Here is a 27,720-nt window from a genome sequence, read left to right as displayed (position 1 = left end):
CTGTTCAATGCTGAACTGACAAACTATTCCAGGTGCAGTGTTGAAACTTTCACCCATGGAGATTCTCTGCATTATCCTGTCCTCTCTTGCTTTTGTCTTTCGAGGACAAGTAGCCTACTTTGGGCCTAGAATAAGTATTTGATGCTGTAAAGATGCAATATTGTAGATATCACAGACTTGAAACAACCAACTTCTCTTGCTATGGTTGATAGGGTCACCCATTTGACCTTCACCTGGACCTCCTGCTGTCGTGGGGTATCAGTAACTTTGGTATGGCACTCTGTTTTTGCAATTCAGTGCAAACTGGAAAGATAGGCTGCCAGTTAAATAGGGTTTGTCAGATTATTAAGGAAACCAGCACCAGGTGGCAGATTAACACCAGTAACTTGCAGGTATCTGACAGTGTTCTTTAATTTTGATCAGTGTACATTTTCATTTATGTCTTTTACATTTTTATTCTGTGCTTTAGATCATGAGCAAGGCCCTCATTCTTATTGACTGTTATAACTGTAATGGAGAGAAAAGGAAATATCCTCCAGCACAGCATGTCCACAATATAAATTAATAAGAACACATTTCGAGCCTTAATCATAGTCTGGATATAGATGTTATAAGTTACAGTAATGTCTTATTTTATTTGTATATGTTCCCCAGAATCTGTAAAGTGCTACAGAATAAAGGTGCTATGTAAATAAAGACTATTATTATATACAATTTATAAAATAAGCTTAAATACAACTATTTAACTCATGTTAGGATATATTCACATAGGACTACACAATGACCTTTTGATCTCCAGTGTACATTACGTGCAACAACACAACAAATCTTGGTGTCGCTATCAGGTAGGAATTTGACTTAACAAACAAGGATGTGAAGAAAAATGCATTCATTTTCCATCTCCACCCAGAAACTGCCAATAACAGAGTACCATACTTTATTTCCTTGTAGAATCACTCGATTTTATGATCACAGTATTGTTGCTTTCATCACACATGACTAAGAATAGGAGTTTGTCTATCAGTGAGATAAGAATATATTGCTGGATTTTACAGGACACTTTCTATTTTAGGCATTCCAAGGTGGATGACATTGTTATCTCCCACTTTTTATTATATACTAAATGATATTTGTCTTATTCCAAATGTTTTATGTGGTACGGTATCTCTAGTGGTTGAGCCGTAGTTTACATCATTCTTTTTATTTCTGTAATGATCTCTCAGAGATTACTGGAAATATAACTTTTTTATAAAATTCCCATTGACTTCAATGAATTTAGTAAAGTCTTCCTTTGCAAGTAATAAACAGGCTGCCTCGTGATTCTAATTAGTAATTATTTTAACATTATACACTATGGCCCAAATTTATTAAAGCCCCCGCGCCAGTTTTCTGTTGCACATTCTTTTTAATGCAAACTGCTTGTATTTAAGAAGTGTCCGCAACACATTTGTGCCATGGCGGCACTAGTTCTAACGTGACACAAATTTTTGCAGTGAAAGGGTAGTTCCAGTGAACAATCGCACTGTGTGACACATTTATCATGCAAGGTCCAGCAGAATTGTTTTGCATGCCCCATGTTAAAGGAGCACCAAAAAGAAAAAAAAAGTTGATGCACTCTGTCGGAGCAGTGCAGGGAGCGCCAGATTCATGAAGAACGGGTGCCTCAATTCATGAATCTGGCTCACCCTACACACTACACAGGCAAACTGCACATAGTGAAGGTTGCAGTGTTTTTGATAAATGTGGCCCTATGTACAACATGTGCATAAATATGCAAAAAAAATACATTAAAAAGAACAACAAAAATGGAAAATTTACAGATAAACAAGCGGAGAGGGGACTCTGCCTCACAATCTATTTGGGATGGTAGTAGGATACAGTAGATTACATGTAGACACCTGTAGCACGTTTGTAATCTTTTTTATTTTACTTTTTTTTGGGGGTATAGTTGTTGGGGATGCATAAATTTTCACTACAGTAAATTATATACTATATTTGTATTTTCTATATGTGCCACAGGCTACACTAATATTGTAAATGCTGTTAAGTACATGAGAATGAAGGGATTATATAAGTTTTGATGGTCTCAGTATAGGTGTAGTTCTTATCCAAATATACAGTGGAACCTTGGATTACAAGTAACGTGGTCTGAAAGTGTTTTGCAAGACAACCTTGCATTTTACAAAAAAAAATGGAACTTGGTTTACAAGAATATTTCATAATGGAAGCATTATATGAGCCCTTCCTACCCTCTAATGTACTGTGCCTTCCTCTCTCACAAAATTGTATAACACAATATTGAAGAAGTAAAAGAAATAAAGGGGCTGGATATTGTACTACACATGACTAAATATATTTGGGGTGTGGAACAAAATCTGCTCGTAATCCGAGGTATTCCATTATTGTGGAACCAAATTGTCTGGGCTTCAATCATTTCCTATGGGAAAACTTGCTTTGACAAACCAGCAATTTGGATTACCAGCATGTTCCTGGAATGAATTATGCTCATTCTCCAAGGTGTATTGCCAACTTTAGATGCAAACTTGACTCACAGATAATATTCAAAATAACCTTCTGGAAAGTTCTCTGGAATAATTTAATTTAAAATGTTATATTAGAGACTTCCAAACATCTATAATCATAAGATGACTTCTAAGGCACATGATGTAATGAAGAATTACAAACACAGCAGTCAGATTAGCAAATCTTACAATGATTCTAAGAAATAGAGTGATCCAAGCCATGTCATGTATTTACTTCCTGCAAAAATTCCCCAAGAAATTTTTTACAAGCTCCCTGGGTGTCATCTCTTCAGGTAACTCCACCTATTTCCTTTGCCATGTCAATGATGTAAAGGTGCAAGCAATGATGTAAGGATGAAAGATGAAATAAATACCACAGGGCAGACCTAGAGACACTACAATACAGCGACAAAGAGACTCTAAATTACAAGTCACTATAGACAAGACTGTGCTCAAGATGTTTTCAAAACTTGTCCACGTAAGTAAAACTTTTCAATTGATTTTTCAATCATATTTTTAACAATCATATAATTTCTCTGCATATGTAGATGCATAAACATGTATATACTGAGGGTTTTATGTATATTTGCTTGTAGTAAATTAATTTTAAATACATTATATTATGTCAACTGTACTCAGCAATAACTTTTATTAAATTTTAATTTAATAAAAAATTAAATTTTTAGTAATGTTTTACTCCCTACATTTAACTTTCAGTTATTAAAAAGGATGAATTACAATATAATGTTCTGTTCTTTAAATTTAACATTAAGATATTATAAAGAATAAAGAGATGGTTGAGCGGCACAAATATAAATGTGAGATAAAATGTTGCAATAAACTGTGGCGACATAGAATTCATTGAGAAATCACAACTTTCTAACATCTTCATGTGTTTTACATTATTTATAATGAAAATATTTTTACATATTTTTGTTTCATATATTTGTCAAAATAGCATCTAAATATTTGCAACACCTGTATCATTTGACAAATATTATATGGTTGGATCAGCCTCTAGTGTCTAGATTAAGTATGACACCCTACTGCAGTGTAATATTACCAGGATGAAGGGTTGTAAGCCAAGCACACTTACATATGCTGGTGTGTGCCCCCCCTGTCAGGTTTCACTCTTCTTATAGCTTCTTAAGCTCTTGTTTTTGTTTTTTAAAAAATGTACAACTATGCAAATAGGTCTGAGGTGCTCCAGGCTCAATAGATGTCAATGGAGGCTCATTTGTATAATTTTTAAAACCTTTTTTTCATAAGAGTAGATCTTGCCAGAGGGAGCACACACCGGCATGCCAGTGCTCTTGGTTTACAATCCTTTATCCTGGTGGTAGATATGCTTTAAGCTACTGTAGTAGTTTCTGTAAATTTAGACACCACAGTTATACATTTATCACTGTGACATCTGTTGCTGGTAAGTTGGCACTTATCTTTCTTTGTGTTATTACATCTCTTTGCACAATAAACTCGGCCCCTTTAGACCTCAACAAAACCACATTCTGTGTCCAGAAGTTTGAAGCTGATCGACCCATGGCAAAATCTGCACCAGGCCCCAAAACTAGTTGTACTCTCTCTAGTACTGGTCTCACCCCATATTGGAAAAAGATGCTTTATTCGACCCAAAGTGTCCAGCGAACAAATGAGAGCACACCCTCTGCCTCCCATCAAGTTACATCTTAAGAATCTGTTTTGCACAAATGATTCATCTGTCTAAACTGATGTATGCCAAAAAGAACATGCAAAATATTCTAATGACAATACTTCTCTTTTAATCTAGAACACCAAGAACGTGCACAAATTATCCAGACACATTCACAAGTCAGCAATAAAAGGTATGTATTCATCACATTAAGCCCATAAAGCTGTGGCTTTCATCAAAGTCTAGACCAGACTGATGCACAGAATGACAATGGAAAAGTTTGCATTAAGCTCATATTGCTCAACAGTATTTGCTAAGAATACCGTAAAATTTTAATTCTGGAATAAATCATTAATCTATATTTATTTTCAGTGGTTACTGGAAACCAGTTGGAGGACACCGTCACCAATAGTTTTGCATCATTTATTAATGGGACACGGCCCGAGCATCTGTCTGATGTCGTCCGCCATAGAAGTAAACGCATGATACTGGACAACATTGGAGTGGGACTCATTGGCAGCACAACACATGTCTTTAACATAGTGCTGAAGTACTGCCAGGTAATATAATACTCCACTACACTCCCTATAGAGAAACTAAAACATGTTTAAAAACCTGAGTGACATTAAAGTACTCTGTATGTCACAATTAAACCTGTATGCTGTCTTTACACATTAGATGGCTGTCTGTCAAACCAGCTATCTCTGTTGACATCCCCTAGAGAATGTATGCGTTCTGAATATGTAGAGAAGTAAGCCGCTACCATACATTTCTGATGGCCGTTTAGCTTACCTAAGTATAAGGGAAGAGACGCCAAGCTGAACTCTAATGTTAACCAGCAGATAAATGATTGGACATGCTGAACTCTTACAGCCCAATCCCTCTCTTTCCTGACATCAAGAAAGCGTCAGGAGACCAATGTATAAACTCATATGTATGGCCATTTTTAGAAAAGTATGGTCTAGTTGTATTCTTGTTTTTGATTAAACTTTCATAGCCTTTTTAAACTCATCTCAGAAATGGATTGGTTTTATAATTGAATATTTACATTTTTCATTGCTTCAGGACTTACATTTCTCAGCTTACGGTAATTCTGCCTTCTGTTCCGTCTATGGCCAAAAGGGTTTGAAGCTCTCACCAACCCTGGCAGCCTATGCAAATGGAGTTGCTGTAAGTACATACAGATATATAATAATATATTGAATAAATTCATCACCAGGAACTTGTCACCATGTGTCATGAGTCATAATGTTAAAAGACGGGTAATAATTTATTGTTAACACAGGTACACTCCATGGACTTTGATGACACCTGGCACCCTGCCACTCACCCATCAGGTGCTGTACTTCCTGCCATCTTAGCGCTGTCTCAGATGCTTTCACATGATAGAAGAGTTAGTGGTGAAGAACTCTTGACAGCCTTTAATGTAGGGATAGAAATACAAGGAAGACTGATGAGTTTCTCTAGTGAAGCAAAGAATATCCCAAAAAAGTGAGTAGCCGGATTCATAAAAATGTTGATACAAATTCTAGGATTATATACTGAAACTAATTCAGTAATATTCTTTTAACACAGGTTTCATCCACCATCTGTCGTTGGCACCATGGGAAGTGCAGCAGCTTCAGCAAAGCTCCTTTCTTTAGGCAAAGATCAATGCATCCATGCCCTGGCGATTGCAGCTTCTCTTGCGGGTGCTCCAATGGCAAATGCTGCGACTCTAGCTAAACCATTACACATTGGTAATGCTAGTAGGTTAGGTCTTGAAGCTGCCATACTGGCTGCTAATGGTATGGAGGCCAACTCACTCATACTTGACGATGTCCCAGGCTGCTCTGGTTTTAGTGCCTTTTATGGTGACTACCAACCTAAAGCTCTAGATTCATCAGGAAAACATTATGAGTTTCTTCTTGAGAAGCAAGACATTGCTTTCAAGTCATTCCCAGCACATTTAGGGATGCACTGGATAGCCGATGCTGCTGTCTCAGTGAGAAGTAGGTTTGAAGAGCAGTATGGCTCATTTGACCCATCCACCATCCAGTCTATTGTTCTTAGAATTCCAGTCTCCAAATACATCAACAGACCCTACCCCGATTCAGAGCATGAGGCTCGCCACTCCTTCCAGTTCAATGCCTGCACTGCACTATTGGATGGTGAAGTTGACGTCAGTTCCTTCCATGAAGACAAAATGTTCCGTAAGGAAATCCATAATCTCCTGAGTAAAGTGATAGTGGAACACCCACAAGACAACGTAGCCAACTTTGACAAGATGTATGGAGAAGTGGCCCTGCTGCTGAAGAATGGAGATGTGATGACTGGAAAATGTGATACATTCTATGGGCATTGGAGAAAACCTCTGAGCAGAGAATCTCTACTGAAGAAATTCATCTCCAATGCTGGACATGTCCTGCAAGGAGACCAGATTCAAGGTGTAATTCAGATGGTAGAAAATCTAGAAAGTGTCACAGATAGCTCACAACTACCAAATCTGCTCCAGTAAATCCACAAAAAGAATTGCAGCTGGAAAGGAGGAAAAATTTACTACAGAAATGCTCTTTTCTCGGAAATCTGAGAATGCAAAGACCAACAAAGAGTGATATTGTTTAGATAGTAAAAGAAGCTGAGACAACAAGCAAAGTAGGGACTAACCTAACAAAATTTATTTCAAGTTAGTAATTTCAAGGGTTTCAGAACATTACATCTGAATTACCACATGCAAATATGTGTGAGAACACAATCAATATGTGCAATAAGTCTAATATAGATATTTATGTATATTTATATGTATTTTTCATAGTTGTCTGAACATCTAATAGTTTACTGTAAAAAAATGTCCAAATAATGACAAATCTCAGGGTAAGAGGAGCAAAAGTAACACAGCATGCAGACCTAAACTTCCTGTCCAAGCAACTGAAACTCGAGAGAACTCAACCAACTGAACTCCATTATGGTCAAGAGTGTCTACTGATCCCTGTTGCATATAATAGATCCTGTGCAGTGTGTTTTCTGGTAAAGGGCTTCTTTGGCTTGTGTGTAGTTTGGATATGTATGTGAACTGCCAAGTTATGAGATCCAAATATGATGGTTTGGTGTATTATATTATATTTAAGCCTTGGTAAAAGGCATCAAGTGTAATTTCAACAATTCTGTACATTGTTTCTGGATTATAAAATAAAAAATTCATATGATAGATAAATCCTCATTTCTTTATGTTGCGAACTACAAAAGTACAATTTGACAATTGTAGTGACTTACTCATGTTTTAAATGGTTATTTTATTAGCCTGGGTAAGATATTGGTTTCAGACAGGGTTTCTGCTTATGGGCCTTATAATTGTGACAGAGATTCAGAAGATTCTAGGCCCTTAAATGGAACCTGATAAAATTGTTTCCCCCTACATCCTCAAAAATCATTATCAGATTACTTGGCATCAGGGGAGGCATGTCCTGCTCGGTCAGCCCCTCCCATATACACCTCCCCATGTCCTATGCCTCTTCTCGGCATGTCATGTGAACTGGGTGATGTCATCTAAGGTCCTTTACCATAATTTGCTTTGTCTACCCCATGTATGTGTCTTATCACATGGCAGTATCATGGCATGATCACAGCAGCCTCCATGGACTTCTACTTCTTCCTATCCTCCATGGAGATGGCTGTGATTTCATGTGATCGGATACATACATAGGGTAGACAAATGTAACAGGACCTTAGATGACATCACGACATGAAGTGGCTAGGGACAATTTTAGCCTTTTTGCTGCCTGAGTCGAAACTTTCAAACGCTGCCCCCAGCCCGCGCCCGATGATACTACCTTACACACTAGTAGTCAGTCATTGACCCATCAGTTACATCTAGTATCTAGTACCTTACATGTGATGATCTGCTCCATCACTTAACAATTTCTCCATGGGTTTTCTCTGCTAAATTCATAGTCAAACATCTCCAGCTCTACGCAGCACAACACCACTCGGCGCACCTAAAATACCACAGTCAATGGAGCATGTTCCTAATATGTATTATCCTCATATATATTCTTAGCATATCCACTATCCACTAAGAGGGGGGCCTCTGATAAGGGCATACAGCAAGGTTAAACAGTACCTAAGCGCTGTGAAGTATGGGGGTGATTTAATAGCCCCTCTGAATCAAGAGGGAGGTGTGTCCACATACCCTATTTGGATATTACACCTACCAGCAACTTATAGTCAGATGTAATCACTGAATCTCCCCCTCCTTCTATAGGATATATGCACCCATAACTTATCACTCCAAGAGTGAATAAATTTAACACACCACTGTTACTATCTAGTATGAATTGCAACACAGGGAATTTACACTATTATCCCAGTTTACATTAAACTCTACTGAACATATGCACCTACACGAGAGTATGTGACTCCCATATTGCTATACCCAGGAATACCATTGACTTGTTTATGTCTGACATACACGTTGAATGGCACACTATATACTTACATTTTTAATTTTCACTATGAATTTTAACAAGATACATTAATAAAAGTTAAATTTTAGTACTCGGTTATGGTATGAATGGGCCAAATGATAGCCCCTTTTTGATTAGCATTTTTACTGAACCTACAGTATAGATACTAACCCCATTTTTTGTTAAGTAATATATATGATCCTCCCAACATGCCTGAACATACTATTCCCCACATAAAACATCCTTTATATAGTCGCCTGAATAAACTTTAGTATATACAGCACCCACAATTTATTAGGTGCCCTAATTTAGCCTCCCTCCAGTTGGTCACAGCCCCCCCCCCCCCAGTATACACAGCCTTCCTCCAATATACACAGCCATGACACCCCAAAAAATACAACCCCATATACAGATGTCCCCCATAGATATATTACATACAGATCCCATTGGAAGCAACCAATGATGTAATATAACTTTCTCTTAACGTTCCACATAGAGGTAAGACCTGTCAATCAGAAACAAGAAGGCAGGGCAATGCAAGTAACCCATGAATATGCAGGACTTCATTGGACCCACATGAAGTGAGTTGCATATATGTTTACCAACAGATTTTTTTTAACATTGCAGCTATTATACTTATAGCTTCTTATTTGGGGCTCCGTGGAGGGGGGGAGGGGTTACGCAGGAGTTTGGAGACCTGTAAGTATGGTCAGGTCAGGTAGGAGGGGGGGAGGGAGGGAGGGGGCAAGGGGAGGGTACCCAGCCGGGAGTTAGTTCTTTTTTTTTGTTTTTTCTCCTTCATTTTTTTTTTTTTCCCTGCTTTGAATTAACATGGCAGTTCAATTTTTGACATGGAATGTTAGGGGGCTAAATAAAGGTGTATGGTGGAAGATGTTATTACTCGTCACCTCCCAGGAATAATTTGCCTTATTGAAACTCATCTAACAGAGCAAACATCAGGATGGCTTAATAAAAAATGGGCATTGACCAGGTTGCATGCGTATGGATCCGTTTTTTCTAGGGGCGTCTCCGTCCTGATACATAATAAAGTCGATATTAACCCCTTCGTGTCTATGCCATTTTAGACCTTTAGGACCAGGCCTGATTTTTAAAATTTGCCCTGTGTCATTATAGGAGGTTATAACTTTGAGATTGTTTTACCGTCACACATTGTACTTCAAAGTAATATTCAAATTTTGATGATATCTTTTGTGTTAAGTTATGAAAAAAACTTAAATTTGGCAAAAATTTCTAAAAATTCTTCATTTTCATAGTTCAAAATGTTCTGCTTTTCAGGCAGATAGTCATAGCACCCAAGTAACTTTATAACTAACATTTCCCGAATGTCTGCTTTATACCGGCACAGGGTTTTATGCATCTTCTCTCTTTTCTAGGTTGTTAGGAGGTTCAGAATTTTGGGAGCAATTTTTCTCATTTTTATGAAAAACGCCAAAACCCTTATTTAGAGGCACCTCCTCAGCTTTAACTGACTCTGAGAGGCCTAAACAGCAGTAAACCCCCATAAATCATGCTATTTTAGAAACTACACCCCTCAATGTGTAAAAAATCAACTTTAAGAAGTATGTTAACCCTTTAGATGCTTCACAGTGGTTAAAACAAAATGGAGGTCTAATTTACAAGCTGTCATTTTTTTTAGACAATATATTAATTTTGGCCAAAAATTAAACCGTCACAAAGTATTAAATTACAAAAAACTCCACAAAGTTTGATACCCAATGTCTCCCGAGTATGAGGATGCCCCATATGTGGTGGTGACTGCTGTACGGGCGCACGGCCGGGCATAGAACGGAAGGAGGCGCCATTCAGAGTAGATCTGCAGATGTGTTATCTTTATTCTACGGGTCATCACGATTACGGCGATAACCATAAAAAAGCCATGTAAATGGGGTAACTTGTTTTGCAGAATATTCTTCTATATACCAATCAGAACTGACCGCCTCGGGTGATGATCTGGATGACTTCCTCGACGCCATTCCCTTCCCCCGACTCTCAGAGGATAGGGGGCGGGAGCTGGGGGGTCTGGCGTCGGGGAAATCCGGCAAGCTATTGAGGAGGCCCCAATGGACTCCGCACCACGGTTAGATGGTCTACCATTTGCATTTTATAAATCATTGGGTACCGCGCTGATTCCCATCTTGACTCAAGTTTTTTCTGTTATACTTAAGGAGAGTCGGATTACGAATTCAATGAGGGAAGCTTCCATAGTACTTTTTTTTAAAAAAAAAAAGGTAAATATCCCATGGATATGGGGGCCTACAGACCTATTTCTCTTCTCAATTGTGATATAAAAATATTGGCCAAAATTATGGCCTCTAGGTTGAGAGGGGTTATAACAGATCTGGTACATCCAGATCAAAACGGGTTCATTCCTGCAAGAGGAACAGATTATAACCTGCATAGGCTGTTTTCTGATATACAACTCAGAGAAGGGGGGGGACTGCTCCATCCTGTCGTTGGACGCCGTTAAGGCCTTCGACAGGGTGGAGTGGTCGTTCCTCTGGAAAGTACTTCTAAGGTTTGGCCTGGGGAATGATTTTGTTAAAGGGGTTTGCACTCTTTATAGTGCCCCATTGGCTAGGATAAGTATTAATGGTGATCTTTCAAACCCTATCCCTCTCTTTCGCGGTACACGGCAGGGGTGTCCCCTCTCCCCGCTTCTCTTTGCCCTTTATATAGAACCCTTGGCTATAATGATAAGACAAGCAGAATGGATTAGGGGGTGGGGAAGCGGGGGCGAGGGGGACAAGATTTCCCTTTACGCTGACGATATTTTGATGACCATACGGAAACCTAATGACACGCTGGCGGGAATCTTTAGCCTGGTTTCAAAATTTGGATATTTTTCGGGCCTTAAAGTCAACAGGGAGAAGACGGTTTTATTACCATTAGATGGGGAATTTTCTGACCCTGGGATTCACGTGGATGTCTTAAACACGGATGGGGCATTTAAGTATCTGGGGGTGACGGTTGCAACTGACCCTTCCAGATTTATTGATTTGAATATTATCCCAATCATAAATAAAATGCGACATACCATCTCCAACTGGTTAAAATTGCCATTTTCAAGAGCCGATAGAGTTGGATTGCTAAAAATGATTTTACTGCCACAATTATTATACCCGCTGGCGGTCTGTCCAGTCTGGATTCCGAAAAGGGTTTTCAAACTAATAGATTCCCTGTTTACTGAGTTGATCTGGAATAGGAAAAGGGCAAGGTTGAAATTTTCCATCATGTCTAGAATGGTAGATCAAGGGGGACTGGGGGTCCCATGGATGTTTGGCTATTATATATATATATATAATTTTTAATCACCAGACGTAATTGTAGTGCATTCCATAAGTTAATTAATTTGAGTGTAGGACACAGAGATTCGATTTTCACATTATTAGAGGGTGGTGAATTGGCACAGGCATCGTATAGACACATAAGTATTGCGGTTCAATTGGATAAAGTGTGGCGGGCATTAAAAAAGATATTAAATCTTGAGGGGGTATTATCATTCTCTGCTATTTGGGATAATTTTAATTTTAAGAAGTTTAGGCTTGTCACAGAGAAGGAATATTGGAGAGGGAGGGGATTGTTTTTCCTTTCACAAATTTTTTCAGAAACACGGATGTTAAATTTAGAAGAAATGAGGGCACAGTATGGGGAAGGAGACAGGAGTTTTTTCTTTAAATTTCTTCAATTGTATTATGCATATATTAGAACAAGTGATAAGGGTAGATTCATAGTAGGAACAAATGTTTGTATTGAATTTTTAATAAACTCCATCACTAGGAAGAAAGTGATATCACATATATATATAATTTAATTTTGCAGGCTTGGGCTGAAAAAGTAGCTATTCCATCTTGCAGTAAATGGGAAAAGGACATTGGGAAAGTACCTTATATACTCGAGTATAAGCCTAGTTTTTCAGCACAAAAAATGTGCTGAAAAACCCAAACTCGGCTTATACTTGAGTCAAAAAAGTAAATATATCTAAACTCACCTTTCCGGTGACCCCTGTATATCTTCTGTGCGATCTGTCCGGCAGCGGCGGCAGGCTATATACACTGGGGCAGGGTCTGGCAGGTTATATACACTGGGGCAGGGTCTGGCAGGCTATATACACTGGGGCCGGGTCTGGCTGGCTATATACACTGGGGCAGTGGCTGGCTGGCTGGCTATATACACTGGGGCAGGGGCTGGCTGGCTATATACACTGGGGCAGGGTCTGGCTGGCTATATACACTGGGGCAGGGTCTGGCTGGCTATATACACTGGGGCAGGGTCTGGCTGGCTATATACACTGGGGCAGAGGCTGGCTGGCTATATACACTGGGGTAGGGGCTGGCTGGCTATATACACTGAGGCAGAGCCTGGCTGGCTATATACTGGGGAGGCTGTGACCAATGCATTTCCCACCCTCGGCTTATACTCGAGTCAATAGGTTTTCCCAGTATTTTTGTGGTAAAATTACTGGCCTCGACTTATACTCGGGTCGGCTTATACTCGAGTATATACGGTATCTAAGGAATTTTGGAAAAACTGTTATAAAGGAGTTTTCTGCTCATCTATGTCCTGGAATCACAGGATGACCCAGTTTAATTTTCTGCATCAGCTATATTATACCCCTAAGATGTTATATAATATGAAGCTAAGAGTAAATTCCGAATGTCTTAGATGCTCGGAACCTGGAGCGGATTTTATCCATGTAGCCTGGTCATGTCCAGAGATAGGCCCTTTTTGGAGGGAAGTTTTTCAATTATAGACGATCAGTTATCTGTAGCCCTACCCGGGTCCGTACAGGTTGCTATCCTTGGGGTGCTGGAACTGGATAAGCAGGATCTTTGCAAAAAACGAATTATCAATAAAATCTTATTTTTGGCAAGACTGGGAATTGCAAAAAAATGGGGCAGTGCTCAAAGGCCATCTAGCAAGGAATGGCTGGAGATGATTAGAAAAGTAAAGGCCTGGGAGAGGATTAACTATCATAGAAGTGGTCGCCTACATACATGGGAAAAGACCTGGTTGGTAGGGGGGCAAAGGTGTCAGGATCTTTGAGAGGTACTAGTATTTTGTTTACATATTTATCCTTTTCTCTTTTCATCCTATTTTCTCTTATTTCCTTTTTCCCTTTTTTTTTGTTGTTTTTTTTTTTGTTTTGTTGTTCTCCCGGCTGGGGGTTTTGGGTAAGGGAGGGAGTGTTGGGTTAGGGAGGGGGCGGGGGATGCTTTCTTTTCTGTTCTATAGGGGATATTTGTATATCCATGGGAATCAACAACAGGTTATAATAATAATCCGCATGGTAATTAAGATTTTTCTATGTTATAGCCTGTTTTGATATATATTTGTATGATGTATGAATTGTAAAAAACAACTATAACACGTGGTAAAGTGGGGGTTGGGCAGCGTGTCTTTCTGGTTGATGTCGTTGTACTGTAGGTATATATTTTGATATATAATCAGTGCTATGCACTTTTATGACCTTGCTGCTACATCTTGTTTTTTATGGCATCTAGTGTTATTCGTATGCACTTTAGATTTTATGTATATATTAATGTATTGCTGCCCAGACCCCTATTGTGGTGTATTTATCCCCTTTGTCATGTTTTTTAATGTTTAAAATGCTTCAAATAAATTTAAAAATTAAAAAAAAAAAAAAAAAAAACACACATTGCAGCTATGGCCAGGAACCATTAAGTGATAAGGGCAATCCTTTTTAATCATGTTTTTTGGGAGGTTAAAGTGCATGGCAGGTTCTCTTTAATAGGTAAGTCCAAGATAGATGCCTATTCGGCTTTATGGTACTGAAATACACACATTTAGGATAGGTAGTAGTCCAACACGTGGCACAACAGACAATATGCAGCCAGATCTTGTTGCAATGAGCACAGCGGAATTTTGTGACAAATAACCTTTTAAAGAGCATTCAGCAAAGCGCGTGTGCGAGCTGTGTGGCGAGTTAGGATTAAGGGACTTAAGTTTGAGGGATGTTAGTAGGTAACTGCTGTAATTTGTGTTACTTTGACTGTAAATTCAGCTTTTTTCTGTATTGCTCCTGTAATCCCTATTAGAATAATGGACTCCATAAGTGGCAATGCTACACAGTGTACATCCTGTGCCATGTATGCTTTCCTTGCACAGCCGTTCGAGGGGGAATACTGCTGTGTGGGGTGTGTGAAAATTGCTCATCTGGAAGCCCAGATTCTGGATCTAAGTGAACAAGTTTCAAGGCTGCGGGCAATTGACAATATGGAGCGAAGTTTGCTGCTTCTGGAGCACAAACTCTCTGGGGAAGATGGGTGTGGGGAGGGAAGTATGGAGGTGCAGAGTGAGGGGGCAGCTAGTTGGGTAACATGTAGAAGGCGGGGTAGAGGGAAGAGTTGTAGAGAGTCTAGTCCTGATCTGGTGCACCCCAATAAGTTTGCCAGGCTGGCGTATGAGGGGGATATCAGCTCAGGGGTAGCAATGCTGCAGCAAGATATGGCCTCTAGCAACCAGGGGACTGTCTGCTCCAGTAAGAAGGATAATGGGAGCACAGTCAAGATCAGACAGGTGCTGGTAGTGGGAGATTCGATTATTAGGGGAACAGACAGGGCAATCTGTCACAAAGACCGTGCACACTGAACAGTGTGTTGTTTGCCAGGTGCTCGGGTTTGGCATGTTGCGGATCGGGTGAGGGACTGGTGAGGAACCAGCGGTCATGGTCCAGATTGGCACTAATGACAAAGTAAGAGGTAGGTAGAAGGTCCTTAAAAATGATTTCAGGGATTTAGGCCATTAGCTCAGGGCAAGGACCTCGAATGTAGTTTTCTCCGAAATACTACCTGTACCACATGCCATACCAGAAAGCCACCGGGAGATCAGGGAGGTTAATAAGTGGCTCAAAAGTTGGTGTAGGAAGGAGGGTTTTGGGTTCATGGAGAACTGGGCTGACTTTTCTGTCGGCTATAGGCTCTACAGTAGGGAAGGGCTGCACCTCAATGGGGAGGGTGCAGCTGTTTTCGGGGAAAAAAATGGCCAGAAGGTTGGAAGAGTGTTTAAACTAGAGACCTGGGGGTAGGGAAACTACACTTGTGCAGAACAAATAGACAGTGTAGAAAGGGAGCTGGGAAGAGTCATAGTCCATGGGGGAGGAAGGGGGGCTGGATTAAGATTGGGGAATAAGAACAAAAGGAATAGGGATAGGGAAAACCATATAAAGTGCATGTACACAAATGCCAGAAGCCTCACAAACAAAATGGAAGAACTGGAACTCTTGATGTTGGAGCTGAAATATGATGTAGTGGGTATCAGCGAGACATGGCTGGACAGTAGCTATGACTGGGCTGTTACTATAGATGGTTATAGTCTTTTTAGAAATGATTCTAGAAATAAGAAAGGGGGAGGGGTTTGTTTATATGTGAATTCTTGCCTCAAGCCTGTCCTGTGAGATGAAATTGGTGACGCAAATGCAAATGTGGAGTCCCTATGGGTGGAGATAAGGGGAGGGAAAAAGAATAATAAAATATTACAAGGGGTTTGTTATAAGGCTCCAAATACAATGGAGGCAGCAGAGGAAATGTTGATTAGTGAAATGGATGCGGCTTCAAAGCATGGTGAAGTACTTATCATGGGGGACTTCAATTATCCAGATATTGACTGGGGTGCAGAAACCTGTTGGTCATTCAAAGGCAGCAGGTTCTTGTCAACAACAAAAGACAATTACCTGTCGCAACTAGTCCTGGAGCCAACAAGAGGGTAGGCACTGCTGGACCTGCTGGACTGCTGGTTAGGGTATCAAAACTACAGGCTGGGGCGAATAGTGATCATGATATCATTGATTTTGTATTGCGCATTACTAAAAGCGTTAGTGGAGGGGCAACGAACACTCTAAATTTCAGGAGGCCAAATTTTCAGCAACTAAGGGAAGACCTTAAAGACAGACTGGGACAATGTTCTCAAAGACAAAACCCCCCCGAAAAATAGGACTATTTCTCATATATTCTAAAAAAAAGTCCTGTGAGAAGAGGAACAAGAAAAAGCCAATGAGGCCAACTAGTCTTGTAAGGAAAGCAATAAGCGAGAAAGATAAGGCATTTAAGGTGCTAAAACGTGAAGGCAGCTATGAGGCATTACAGGATTATAGAGAGAAAAATAATTTCCAAACTGGACCTGGGGGATGCTGTAGATGTTGTATATCTGGACTTTTCAAAGGAATTTGACACTGGGCTGCATAAAAGCTTGGTACATAAAATGAGACTGCTGGGACTAGGGGAAATCTGTGTATTTGGGTAAGTAATTGGCTTAGTGGTAGAAAACAGAGGGTCGTCATTAATGGCACATTCTCAGATTGGGTTGACGTTACCAGTGAAGTGCCACAGGGGTCAGTATTGGGGCCACTTCTTTTTAATATTTTTATTAATGACTTTGTAGTGGGTTTACACAGTCAAGTTTCAATATTTGCAGAGGATACTAAGCTGTGTAAAGTAATAAATACTGAGGTCGATAGTTTAGCATTACAGAGGGATCTGTGGAAGCTTGAGGAGTGGGCAAAGAAATGGTTGATGAGGTTTAATGTAGACTAATGGAAAGTCATGCACTTGGGCCGTGGAAACAAAAAGTATAATTATGTTTTAAACAGTCAATTACTTGGTAAAATTGGGGGTATTGGTAGATAACTTAATTTTAGTGACCAGAGCCAGGCGGCTGCTGCCAAAGCAAATAAAATTATGGGATGTATCAAAAGAGGAATAGATTCCCATTATAAAGACATAGTTTTGCCCTTTTACAAATCACTGGTCATGCCACACATGGAATATAGTGTACAGTTTTGGGCACCAGTGTATAAAAAGGACATAGTAGAACTGGAACGGGTGCAGAGGAGAGCAACCAAGATTATTAGGGGAATGGGGGGATTAGAATACAATGACAGATTACAAAATTTGGGATTATTCAGTTAAGAAAAAAGACGACTGAGGGGAGACTTGATTACAATGTACAAATACCTGAACATAGACAAAGGTTCTTTACTGTAAGAGCAGTGAGAACTCTCTGCCGCAGGAGGTTGTTATGGTGGACTCTATGTACATGTTCAAGAGAGGCCTGGATGCCTTTCTGGAGAGAAAAAATATCACAGGTTATGGGGAATAAACATTTATTTAATTCTTAAAGGTTGGACTTGATGGACTTGCGTCTTTTTCCGGCCTTATATACTATGATGATGATGATAAATAGACACAGACAATTCCGTACATGTTTAATGGTCATTCCTGAGCCCTTCAATGGACCTGAAGGCTTATATGAGCTAATCAGTGTCGATGACAGCTAGACCCGACTGATCTGATATTAATCTTTTCTAAAAATATCAATATCTTAATTAGGGAAAGTATGCTATACACAGAGACCTCTACAAAGATAACATAACTGTCTACAGCATCCAAGATCTATTGGTTGCCCTACTTTCCATAAAATTTCAAGAACATATAAAGCTGAACCCCTTTGTCAGGGTACCAAAAATACTAGGTGAAAATCAGAAAACATTCGGCACCAATTAAAGGAAATTACCAGCAAAATCAAGTATAATAAATCAGGAACACTTACGTAATTTAAAAAGTTTATTGTAGAAGGAAGGTGGTCATGTACAAATATAAGAAGATTACCACAGTCACGGTGCCTTGATCGATTAGTAAGTGTCCCGGTTTATCATACAAGATTGTAATATATAATGTAATATTATAGAATCCTATAGAATAAAACATTATTTTGGCTTTAAGTATTGAACATAAGCAAGGAAACAACTGGAAAATGTCATATCAGTTTTTAATTCAGCTGAGTAAAACAAGTAAATAAATTTTGGTATTCTTAAATCCATCATGAAAGGCCTTTATATAACGGAAAAAAAATAAAGAAATATATTTGTCGCAGGAACAAAAATAATAAAAGGAAACATAAAAACAATAAATATATGTTACAAGCAAATAGAAATTACTGCTACAATTCAATATTATTCCAAAATACAGAACGTGTTGGGAAAATGTAGTAATCCTTTAAGAATACTTTATATCAAGTGTGAACATATGCAAGTTATGTATAAAGATCTCTACAATGCGGTTTAACATCTGGAGGTGTTTACAGAATAATCTCATTTATAATAGAAAGTTCTGCTTCTAGAGGATTTCTGCTAACTGGATCAATATGCACGATCTACCCTCCATTCCGCTGATATCTACTGCTGTGTGACACCAGATATTTAGCTGATCAAATATCAATATCAAAAGGTTTTTCGAGGTGTATGACAGTTTTAATTCTGGTATAAGGCGTAAAGAAGCACTCCTGTTATTCCTTGTTTAAATCTTTCATTATGTTTCTGTATTTCCTTATTCAGCGATTTCTTTCTGTATGAAAATTCCTTTGCTTTTATTAGAAGTTTGTGATCCCAAGCTGACCCCTATGAATCCCCTTTCGGTTGTCTCCAGTGGGGGTAGCCATCTCACCTTTTTGGATGATCCCATTACCAGGTATGGTATAGAAGAGGACAACTTACCCACCAGTATAATCATAACCTCTAGGAGGATATAGAAAGGAGTGACTAATCTATTGCAACACTCATTGGTGCACCACCAAAAGACGCAGTCTCACACGGCAATATAAGCGCTGGCCACGTCACACAATGTGGAAGTTGAATAACTCACTCCAGCTATGGTAAGTAGCACAGGGTGTGATTGGGTACTCTATCCCCTCAAATGATCTGTCCATGTCCTACAATGTAACCCTAGGCATCCTGACGTACGTTTCGATGAGCGGAATTGGCTTCTTTTGGGGGGGCCCTCGCTCTGCTCATACTGCCATATGAGATGGCGTCTGGACGGCAGCTTGTGAAGAGGGGAGCGCCGTCTGTGCACTAGAGGTACCACACTCTAAACAGACTGCGCACGTTCTACTGGATTATTAAGAAAAAAAAATGACAGCATGACCCTGGCTGTAAAGGGAGTACAATAAGACTCCAGCCTGCAGATGCTCTACACTAGTGGTGGTGAACCTATGGCACAGGTGCCAGAGGTGGCAGTCAGAGCCCTTTTTGCGGGCACCCAGGCCTCCACCCAAACTCACAGTTTGCCAGATAGAACTCAAGGCTTTCTCCTGTGGTCCAATATATCCCAGGATGTGCCAAGCTCAGCACTATCTTAAAGCGACATCCTTGGCTGCCAGGACTACAGGAGGAGAAGGAAGGTATGGACAGAGGTGGATTATCATTGGAGCTCCTGCTCTGGGTCCCCTTATTTTTCTTTTTCAGGGGACCCTGGAGGGAAGCTACAATCAAAATTTCCCCATCATCTTTCTAGTGTATTAAACTCAGGACACCAATATGATCAAAACCTGTGATATAGCAGGGATCAATTTGCAACATATAAGTGGGTTTTGAGTGTAGTTTGTGCACTTTGTCTCCAAAAGGTTCACAATCACTGCTCTACACTATCCCTCCATTCCTTTGATAGGGTTATAGGATAGGGTGATATAGGTGAAATACAGCCCCCCCCCCCTTTTCTCCTATACAAGTCCCTGTGTGTATAATTTACAAAAAACCTACATTTGAACCCCAATTTATATAAAAGATAGCCACTCCATTACTTATAATTCAGAGTACTAATAAAAGGTAAGTTTTGATCCCTTCCCTATTCTTTTTCCACAAATCCTTACAAATGAGAGATATATATCAATCAAGATGGTTATTAAGAGTCTTTTGCAACCTGCACTTCGATTATGTATACTGAATTCAGATAAGCAGTGCTTGGGATGGGAAAAAAAATCCTGGAGTGTTTTTTTTAAACTTTACACATCTTATACAGATGATTGAGAAAGGAAATAGAAATGTAGCAAAGCACACTGTGGTTTCTTACAGTACATAGCATTTAGAGAGTTTTCCTTTAAAGAACACCTACCACCAGATTGCTCGTTACCTTAGGGGTTAAGTGCCAGTGTTTGTCATGTTCCTCCACGTCTGCTACACCGAATAAAGCACTTCATAAAAATATGCAAATGAGCCAGAGGCGCTCAGGCCTCCGGTAGCCAAGCGCCTCCCGATAATAAAATATGCATGTCCCCTTATCTATACTCACTCCACAGCGAGCCACAGACGATTTGTACACTAGCACTTAACCCCTAAGGTAACGAGCATTGATTTGGTGACCGTCTACCACCGCTAAATATGGTGGTAGGTGTCCTTTAAGTGAGGTATAATAAAGATGAGCTGCAGCAAAAACAATACAAAAAAAAAAAAAAGACAAACAGACTCTGTAGACTCTACAGCTTCTTCTGACACACTTGTAAGAATTTCAGCCTTACGTGATGGTTTCATTGACATTATGGTTACAATATATATTCGGCTTCAAAGATCTGAATAAGGACTGGCTGGAACAGGGTTAATGCAAGTTTTAAGAGATGTTCCATTATTAGGAGTGAAAACTTGATCCACCAGTTATGTCACTTGACAAAGTGCAATAGTACATTCATATAGTTGTATGCTTGAGATATACATAGGGACATCCATCATCTTTTCATGTTGGTACACTTAGTAAAATAAAAGAACATTTCACCATTGTTTTCACAAAACGTCAACACTGATTGTGAAGATGGAATTTCCATTAGGGTTTGGTCGGTAGAAACCATCCCAATTGCATAAAATATCTGACATCAAGAGTGTGGGAATCCAGAACTTGTTAAAAAAATTGTATCTGCCCCCATTTATTAGGGAAACATAAATTAATGAGTGCTCTGCCCCCCAACCTCCCAAAAAAATAGGTGTCAATGGAATAACATAATTCTCAAGTGTCCTGTTCAATCTTTGATAATAGTCTCAAGGCAATAAGGCACATAAGCTTGCAAGACAATGACTTCAAGACCATTGTTAAGGACTCACTGCATTGTTTTGATATGCTAGCTAGAAAAGGCTCAGTGGTACAAGTGTCCTTTGCCCACCATGTCCTCCCAAATCGGCTCTTAGGTATATTCTTCCATATATCTGTATTCATGCAGATAAAAAGAATTGACAGTCCTTATGTATCTAAAATATTTGGTGCTTGTGATCACAGGAAGGTGTCTTCTTCACCTTTTAGGTCTTCTAGTAGAAGTGTATGTTTGTCAGGATCATTTAGAGGGACGCTCTGCTGAGAATGTTTATCAGACATGAATGAGTTAAGAGAAGCGCGGCTGTAATTTACAAAACGGTCCAACAAGCTGAGCTTTGGAGAACTTCTCCGGTTTTCTGAGATACCAATGTGAACGCTAATTTCTGAGGGGGACTTTTGTCTCAGCTGACCTTGAGCTCGAAAACTCAGTTTCTCCCGACTTGGCTTGCGGTAACTGCACGAAAAACAAAAATCCACCATTGAGGTTTTTAACAAGAAGGTTCCACACAGACTCCACATTTTATTTCTAACAGGTTTAGTCAACATTTGTTAATAAGGTAGAACAAGCAGAATAAAAAAAAATTACAAAAGTCAAATCAAGGGATGAAACCCCACTTACAGTTTAAGCAGCAAGGAAGAGAACACCACGGAAACTGAGGAGGCTGCCATAGCTGCTGACCCCATCCAGGGCTGCAAAATCAAACCAACCGGCATGAACACGCCTAAAAGAAAAAGATTATTAGCATATTGTGTTACCCTAATAACCAAGATAATGCTCAACTCCAATACCAAAGTGTAAGAATACCGATTTATTTAGTTAGAGGGTTTGTACCAACTATGTAGTTATCCCTAATTTACAAGATAAAAAGATGATCGGAGGGGTTGAACTGCAGGGACTATCTCACCAATCACTAGAATCCCCCCCCCCCCCCCAAAACAAGAGAGCTTGTATGTAGTATGGGAGTGTCGAAATTGCAGAGCACAGCACACCCACCTACCTCTTGTACATACCTAGTCATTCACAGATCAGCTTGCTATCCCCTATGTTTTTGTTAGTGGATAACTTGCAATGTTTGTACAACCCCTTTAAAGGGGTAGAGTAAGATCTTAACATTGATGGCTTTATCCCTGATAGTAGATGAACACTACTCAACTTCCAGTCCCATCCCCCTTTGCAGTAAACTGATTTTAGTATAGACAGCAATGGTCGCATTTAAAAGAAAAAAAGGTTTTTAAAATACTTAATTGAGCCATAGCACAGCTCATTTTCACCTTTAGGTTTTTTTTGTTTTTTTTTTCAAATCATCCTGTGTCAGAATATGCAGTTATAACTTTGGAATGCTTTTGGAACACGTCACATTAATGCTATATATAACTTTTTGAAAAATTAGCGATTTTCTGATTTCTAAATGTTATGCACATCATACAGTTTAACCGCCCAAATTGGTTGCTAACTAACAATAACCATACGTTTGTTTTATGTTGACATAATTTTTTATTTTATGTTATTTTATTGGGACGTTAAGAGGTTTACAGTTTGAACAGAGATATAGGTGGTCCCCTACTTAAGAACACTCAACTTACATACGACCCCTAGTTACAAACGGACCTCTGGATGTTGGTAATTTACTGTAGTTTAGCCTTAGGCTACAATAATCAGCTATAACAGTTATTAAAGGTGTCTGTAATGAAGCTTTATTGTTATTCCTGGTTCTTATGACAACCCAACATTTTTAAAATCCAATTGTCACAGACACCAAAAAATATTTGGCTGGGGTTACAATTATAAAATATACAGTTTCGAGTTGGATACGAATTCAACTTAAAGGAAACCTACCACTTCTGAAGGTAGGTATGAGATGTAAACACCGGGCACCAGCTCAGGGTGAGCTGGTGCCGGAGCTTACCTTAGCTAGTGTTTTAAACCGCTATATCGCGGTTTAAACACATTTTGATTTACAGCCCACGAGGTAGCTTCGGCGCTGAGCGTGGCCGTGCGCGCGTGACGCCTCCGGCACTTCCTATGGAGGCGCGCACGCACGGCCGCGCCGAAGCTACCTCAGGGCTGTAAATCAAAATGTGTTTAGACCGCGATATAGCGGTTTAAAACACTAGCTAAGGTAAGCTCCGGCACCAGCTCACCCTGAGCTGGTGCCCGGTGTTTACATCTCATACCTACCATCAGAAGTGGTAGGTTTCCTTTAAGAACAAACCTAAAGAACTTATCCTGTACGTAACACCATCCAAATTTTTAAATACATTTCAGATTCAAATTTTTTTGAGGAAAATTAATCTTCATGAGGTTTTTCAAAGTCCTATTTATTGGAAACATGTCAACCCTTTAAGCATCTTTAAGCAAACACTAAAACAAAATTGAGGTTCTATTTGGAATTTTTTGATTTTGACAATAAAAGGATTAGTCTAAATAATAAAATTTACACGTTAATGCAGCATAAAAAGAGAAAACACATAATAGATTTAGTGGTGCAGTTTCTTACGTATAAGGCAATAATAAGGCATGTGAATGTTGATGTAGAGTGCCATTGAGTTTTTAGAGGGCAGATTTTAAGGATGTTGCTTTTAGGCGACGTTACACGCTTAAAAAGTTTTTTTTCCCAATTTATTCACTGCTCTCATCAGCCAAGGTGAGAGCAGTGAATAAATTGGAAAAAATTTCTTCTAAAAGCATTCCTGTCTATACTGAAGTCAGATTACTACACAGGGGTGCAGACTGGCTGCTGTACATAAAAACATTACACGGAGCTTCCTGAACAGTCCAGACAGGACTAATCGACCTGGGCAGGATGACTCATACACAACAGCTGGGGGATGGTGCAGCAATTGATTACTTCTGCCTGTCAGGGACAGCACAGTGAATACAGCGTTCTCTGGAGCAGTGCATAGTTAGGGTAAGAGGAGATGTGCCGGGGTAGTCACAGGAGCAACAGAGCATCATTTTCATAATTTTATAATTGTTATTTCAGCAAAACCACACAGTTCAGGGATTAAACAAAATATGTTTCTGCATCAGTGTAGCTACAAGCATTCTCAAGGTATGTTTGGTTCATAATGCATAAAAACAAATAGCAGATTTCCTTTAATTGGTGGGTTTGATTTACATTTGCATCTGATCTGCCTGCTCATCAGCATTCTGTACATGAGAACAGTGAAATCTCATAGCTTTTATTGATGTACAGCTTCCAAAATGCTAGTCAAGGACCCCAATCTAGATCCTGATGTGTGAAAAATTTGTGATTACGTATTTTGTTACTTCAAGTTGATCAAACTAAGAATGACTTGAAGAATATAAGGGTAATTCTACCCTGGCAGTACTCAAATAATAAAATCGCTTAGGTAAGTCTAGAAAATTGGCATCACATACCTGCAGCTATAGGAATACCAATAAGATTGTAAATCAGGGCAAAAACAAAATTTATTCTTATTCTTCTCACAGTCTTGCGTGATAAGTCAATGCTGGCAACAACATCCAGGAGATCGTTCTGCATGAGAAAGACAGATACATATAGTCAGTCATCTCTCAGTGTCAGTCCTCAGGGTATGACCATATCTATGAGAATAAAATGTTTTCCTGCTTAGCAAATAAAAACATAACAATTTGTGCAACTTGATTACTTTCTCTGAAGCGTCGTGTATACAGTGAAATGGTTAATCCAGAAGGCTGACTTTTCTATATTAAGCACTAACAGCTCACGTTTGCTTCCCATATCACCACATACTACATACAGAATACAAAATTAAGAGTAGTAGTGATGTCTCATGAAGTGTAGGACATGCTGAAGTCTGTGGCAGCTGTGCCATTACCCCCATTATTACACGTAAAGGACGGCTTTAGAGCAACACTGAATTTATGGGGTTTTATAATATACAAGAAATGGGCAGCACGGTGGCTTAGTGGGTAGCACTTGTGCCTTGCAGCGCTGGGGACCTGGGTTCAAGTCCCAGGGTCCACATCTGCAAAGAGATTGTATGTTCTCTCCGTGTTTGTCTGGGTTTCCTCCTGGTCCTACCGTTTCCTCCCACACTCCAAAACATACTGGTAGGTTGATTAGATCATGAGCCCCATTGCGAACAGAGACCGATTTGGCAAGCTCTGTGCAGCACTGTGTAATCTGTGTGCGCTATATTAATAAAGAATTATTTATTATTAAGACATAAAAAAGTATGATGGAAATAGAAAGCTAGAAGACTTACTCGTATCAGCACCACGTCTGCAGCTTCAATGGCTACATCAGTGCCAGTCCCTATGGCAATTCCCACATTGGCCATGGCCAGAGCCGGTGAATCATTGATTCCATCTCCCACCATTGCCACGCGTGTCCCCTGATCCTGAAGCTGCTTTACCTTGGCTACTTTATGAGATGGGAGAACCTCAGCAAACACTTTGGTTATACCAACCTGGGGGATAAGAAAAAAATGGGTTAACAAGATATATTATTTTACTATACATGATCCATTATTAAGGTCCGCTTCATTCATGGCACAGGTTATGCTGCATGGGTGCGGGTCTCAACGCTGGCTCTTGGTTACAGTAAAGGAGGGGTTGCATATATTACATAGATTACCTGGGAGGCAATAGTTTTTGCAGTTTTGCTGTTGTCTCCAGTCATCAGTACTACATCCAGCCCCATTGAACGTAATGTATATACGGCTAATGCTGCTTCTGGCTTCACGGTGTCAGCGATGGCTATTAAACCGCAAAGCACACCTAGAAAAAAAAAAGGGGGGGGGGGTAGACAATGCGCATGAACATCTACCAATATTCCAAAAACAAATCTGTCAGCGTTAATTTTATCATAACCCACACGGCTTACCATCGACCGCAACCAGGACAGCAGTACGACCTTTATTCTCATGTTCAGTCATAAGAGCGTCAGTATCACTTTTCATATTAAGGAAATTTCGGTTCATCCACTCCCGGTTCCCAATGAGCACAGAATATGTCTGTTGTGAAGAAGAAGCTGCAGAAGGAAAAATGTAGAGCAGTTACAATTGATTTCTGTATTATTGTTAAAACGACCAACCCCTGTTGCTATACTGTGGACTAGTAATAAACTATAAGGACACCTATATCCTTAAGCCTGATTGACATGAATAAATTAAAGGTATTGTCAGGCCAGGGTTTTTTCTTGTAAAATAAAGGGGTATAAATATAACAAATGTGCTCTCCTCCACTCCGGTTCAGGACGCACCGATTATCACCATTGGCCTCCATTCATATGTAGTGACTAATCAATAATTTGACTTCAAGAGCTGTGGACCTTCTACAGCAGCAGGTACAGGCTGTAGTGGGTGCGGCTGTGATGACCTTCGGTATGAAGGGGCTTGGTCATCACTTTTGAATTGCTGGCAAGAATACAATTTGCACTTACTTGCTATCTGGGAATCGGCAAAGGAATGAATATCTGAGTCTTTGTGTTTTTCGTCAATCTGTACAAGCATGGCATTTTTGCTATTGTTTATGCTTGTTTGGTTGGTGCCGCTTAGTAGGTGATCAATGTTACTGACTTTGCATCTAATCCCACATCCAGGCACTGCTTGAAAATCAAAGCATGTACCCAGAATTTCTGTGTTTAGGACCTGTTGAAGAGAAACAAATAGAACAGTCATCTCCTTGGGGTCACACAAAATTGCAATGTTTATGTGGTGTGAATAGAGCCTTACATGGACATAGCACACCAACGTAGCAAAACAAGTAGTGGACATTTAAGGCAATTCATCTAAGGGAAAATAATTTTTTTAAAATTATCTTAAAGAGAACATGTCATCAGGAAGGCCATTTTTGTATGATCACAGGTTTCACTAACCTCTGGCATGTTGATTTAAAAAAAAAACTTTGAAGTGCATTTGATAATTCCAATGTTTTTTAAATTGTTCCTTTAACATTACCTGTTCTCCCTGCCAGCAGCATGTGGCGAGTCCCAGGTTTGGCAGTTCAAATGGCACGAGTAATCTTCTCAATGCCTCCTCCCTCAGTGCCATCCCCTCCCTCAGTCTTCCCCCTACTACCTTCCCAACTTACGTCAGCTCACTGCTGCAAGCAATTCCTATTTAAGCATGCCTCCATTCCCCTCCTTCCCAGGACTCACCACAACCTGCTGGCAGGGAGCCAGGTAATGCCAAGAAATAATTAAAAAGCATGGGAATTATTCTGATGCACAGCAAAGACATTTTTGAAATCAATATGCCAGAGGCTATTT

At 39.7% G+C, this 27,720-nt stretch overlaps 2 protein-coding genes across 3 annotated transcripts in view; one reads left to right on the top strand and one right to left on the bottom strand.

Annotated features, from left to right (window-relative positions):
• The first annotated feature begins 2,837 nt into the window (after nt 1–2,837).
• Nucleotides 2,838–7,310, top strand: LOC140076700 (cis-aconitate decarboxylase-like). The gene is made up of 6 exons (XM_072123356.1): nt 2,838–3,000; nt 4,309–4,363; nt 4,543–4,730; nt 5,236–5,340; nt 5,456–5,661; nt 5,746–7,310. Exons 1-6 carry the CDS (start codon nt 2,980–2,982, stop codon nt 6,665–6,667), a joined length of 1,497 nt encoding a protein of 498 aa, XP_071979457.1. The 5' UTR covers nt 2,838–2,979; the 3' UTR covers nt 6,668–7,310.
• An 11,089-nt stretch (nt 7,311–18,399) lies between these two features.
• Nucleotides 18,400–27,720, bottom strand: part of ATP7A (ATPase copper transporting alpha) — a 60,453-nt gene continuing 51,132 nt past the window's right edge. For both annotated transcript variants that reach the window (XM_072124363.1, XM_072124364.1), the window contains exons 17-23: nt 26,893–27,100; nt 26,335–26,481; nt 26,086–26,228; nt 25,715–25,918; nt 24,885–25,002; nt 22,122–22,224; nt 18,400–21,956 (exon numbers count right to left, since the gene is read on the bottom strand). In XM_072124363.1, the coding sequence (XP_071980464.1) occupies nt 21,680–21,956; nt 22,122–22,224; nt 24,885–25,002; nt 25,715–25,918; nt 26,086–26,228; nt 26,335–26,481; nt 26,893–27,100 (1,200 nt within the window). In that variant the 3' untranslated portion in view covers nt 18,400–21,679. The remainder of the gene's footprint in view (nt 21,957–22,121; nt 22,225–24,884; nt 25,003–25,714; nt 25,919–26,085; nt 26,229–26,334; nt 26,482–26,892; nt 27,101–27,720) is intronic.

The sequence above is a fragment of the Engystomops pustulosus genome, chromosome 9 (genome assembly GCF_040894005.1).
Source record: "Engystomops pustulosus chromosome 9, aEngPut4.maternal, whole genome shotgun sequence".
Lineage (NCBI taxonomy): Eukaryota > Metazoa > Chordata > Amphibia > Anura > Leptodactylidae > Engystomops > Engystomops pustulosus.
Note: the sequence above shows the minus strand (reverse complement) of the source record. Positions and strands in the feature narration are given on the sequence as shown.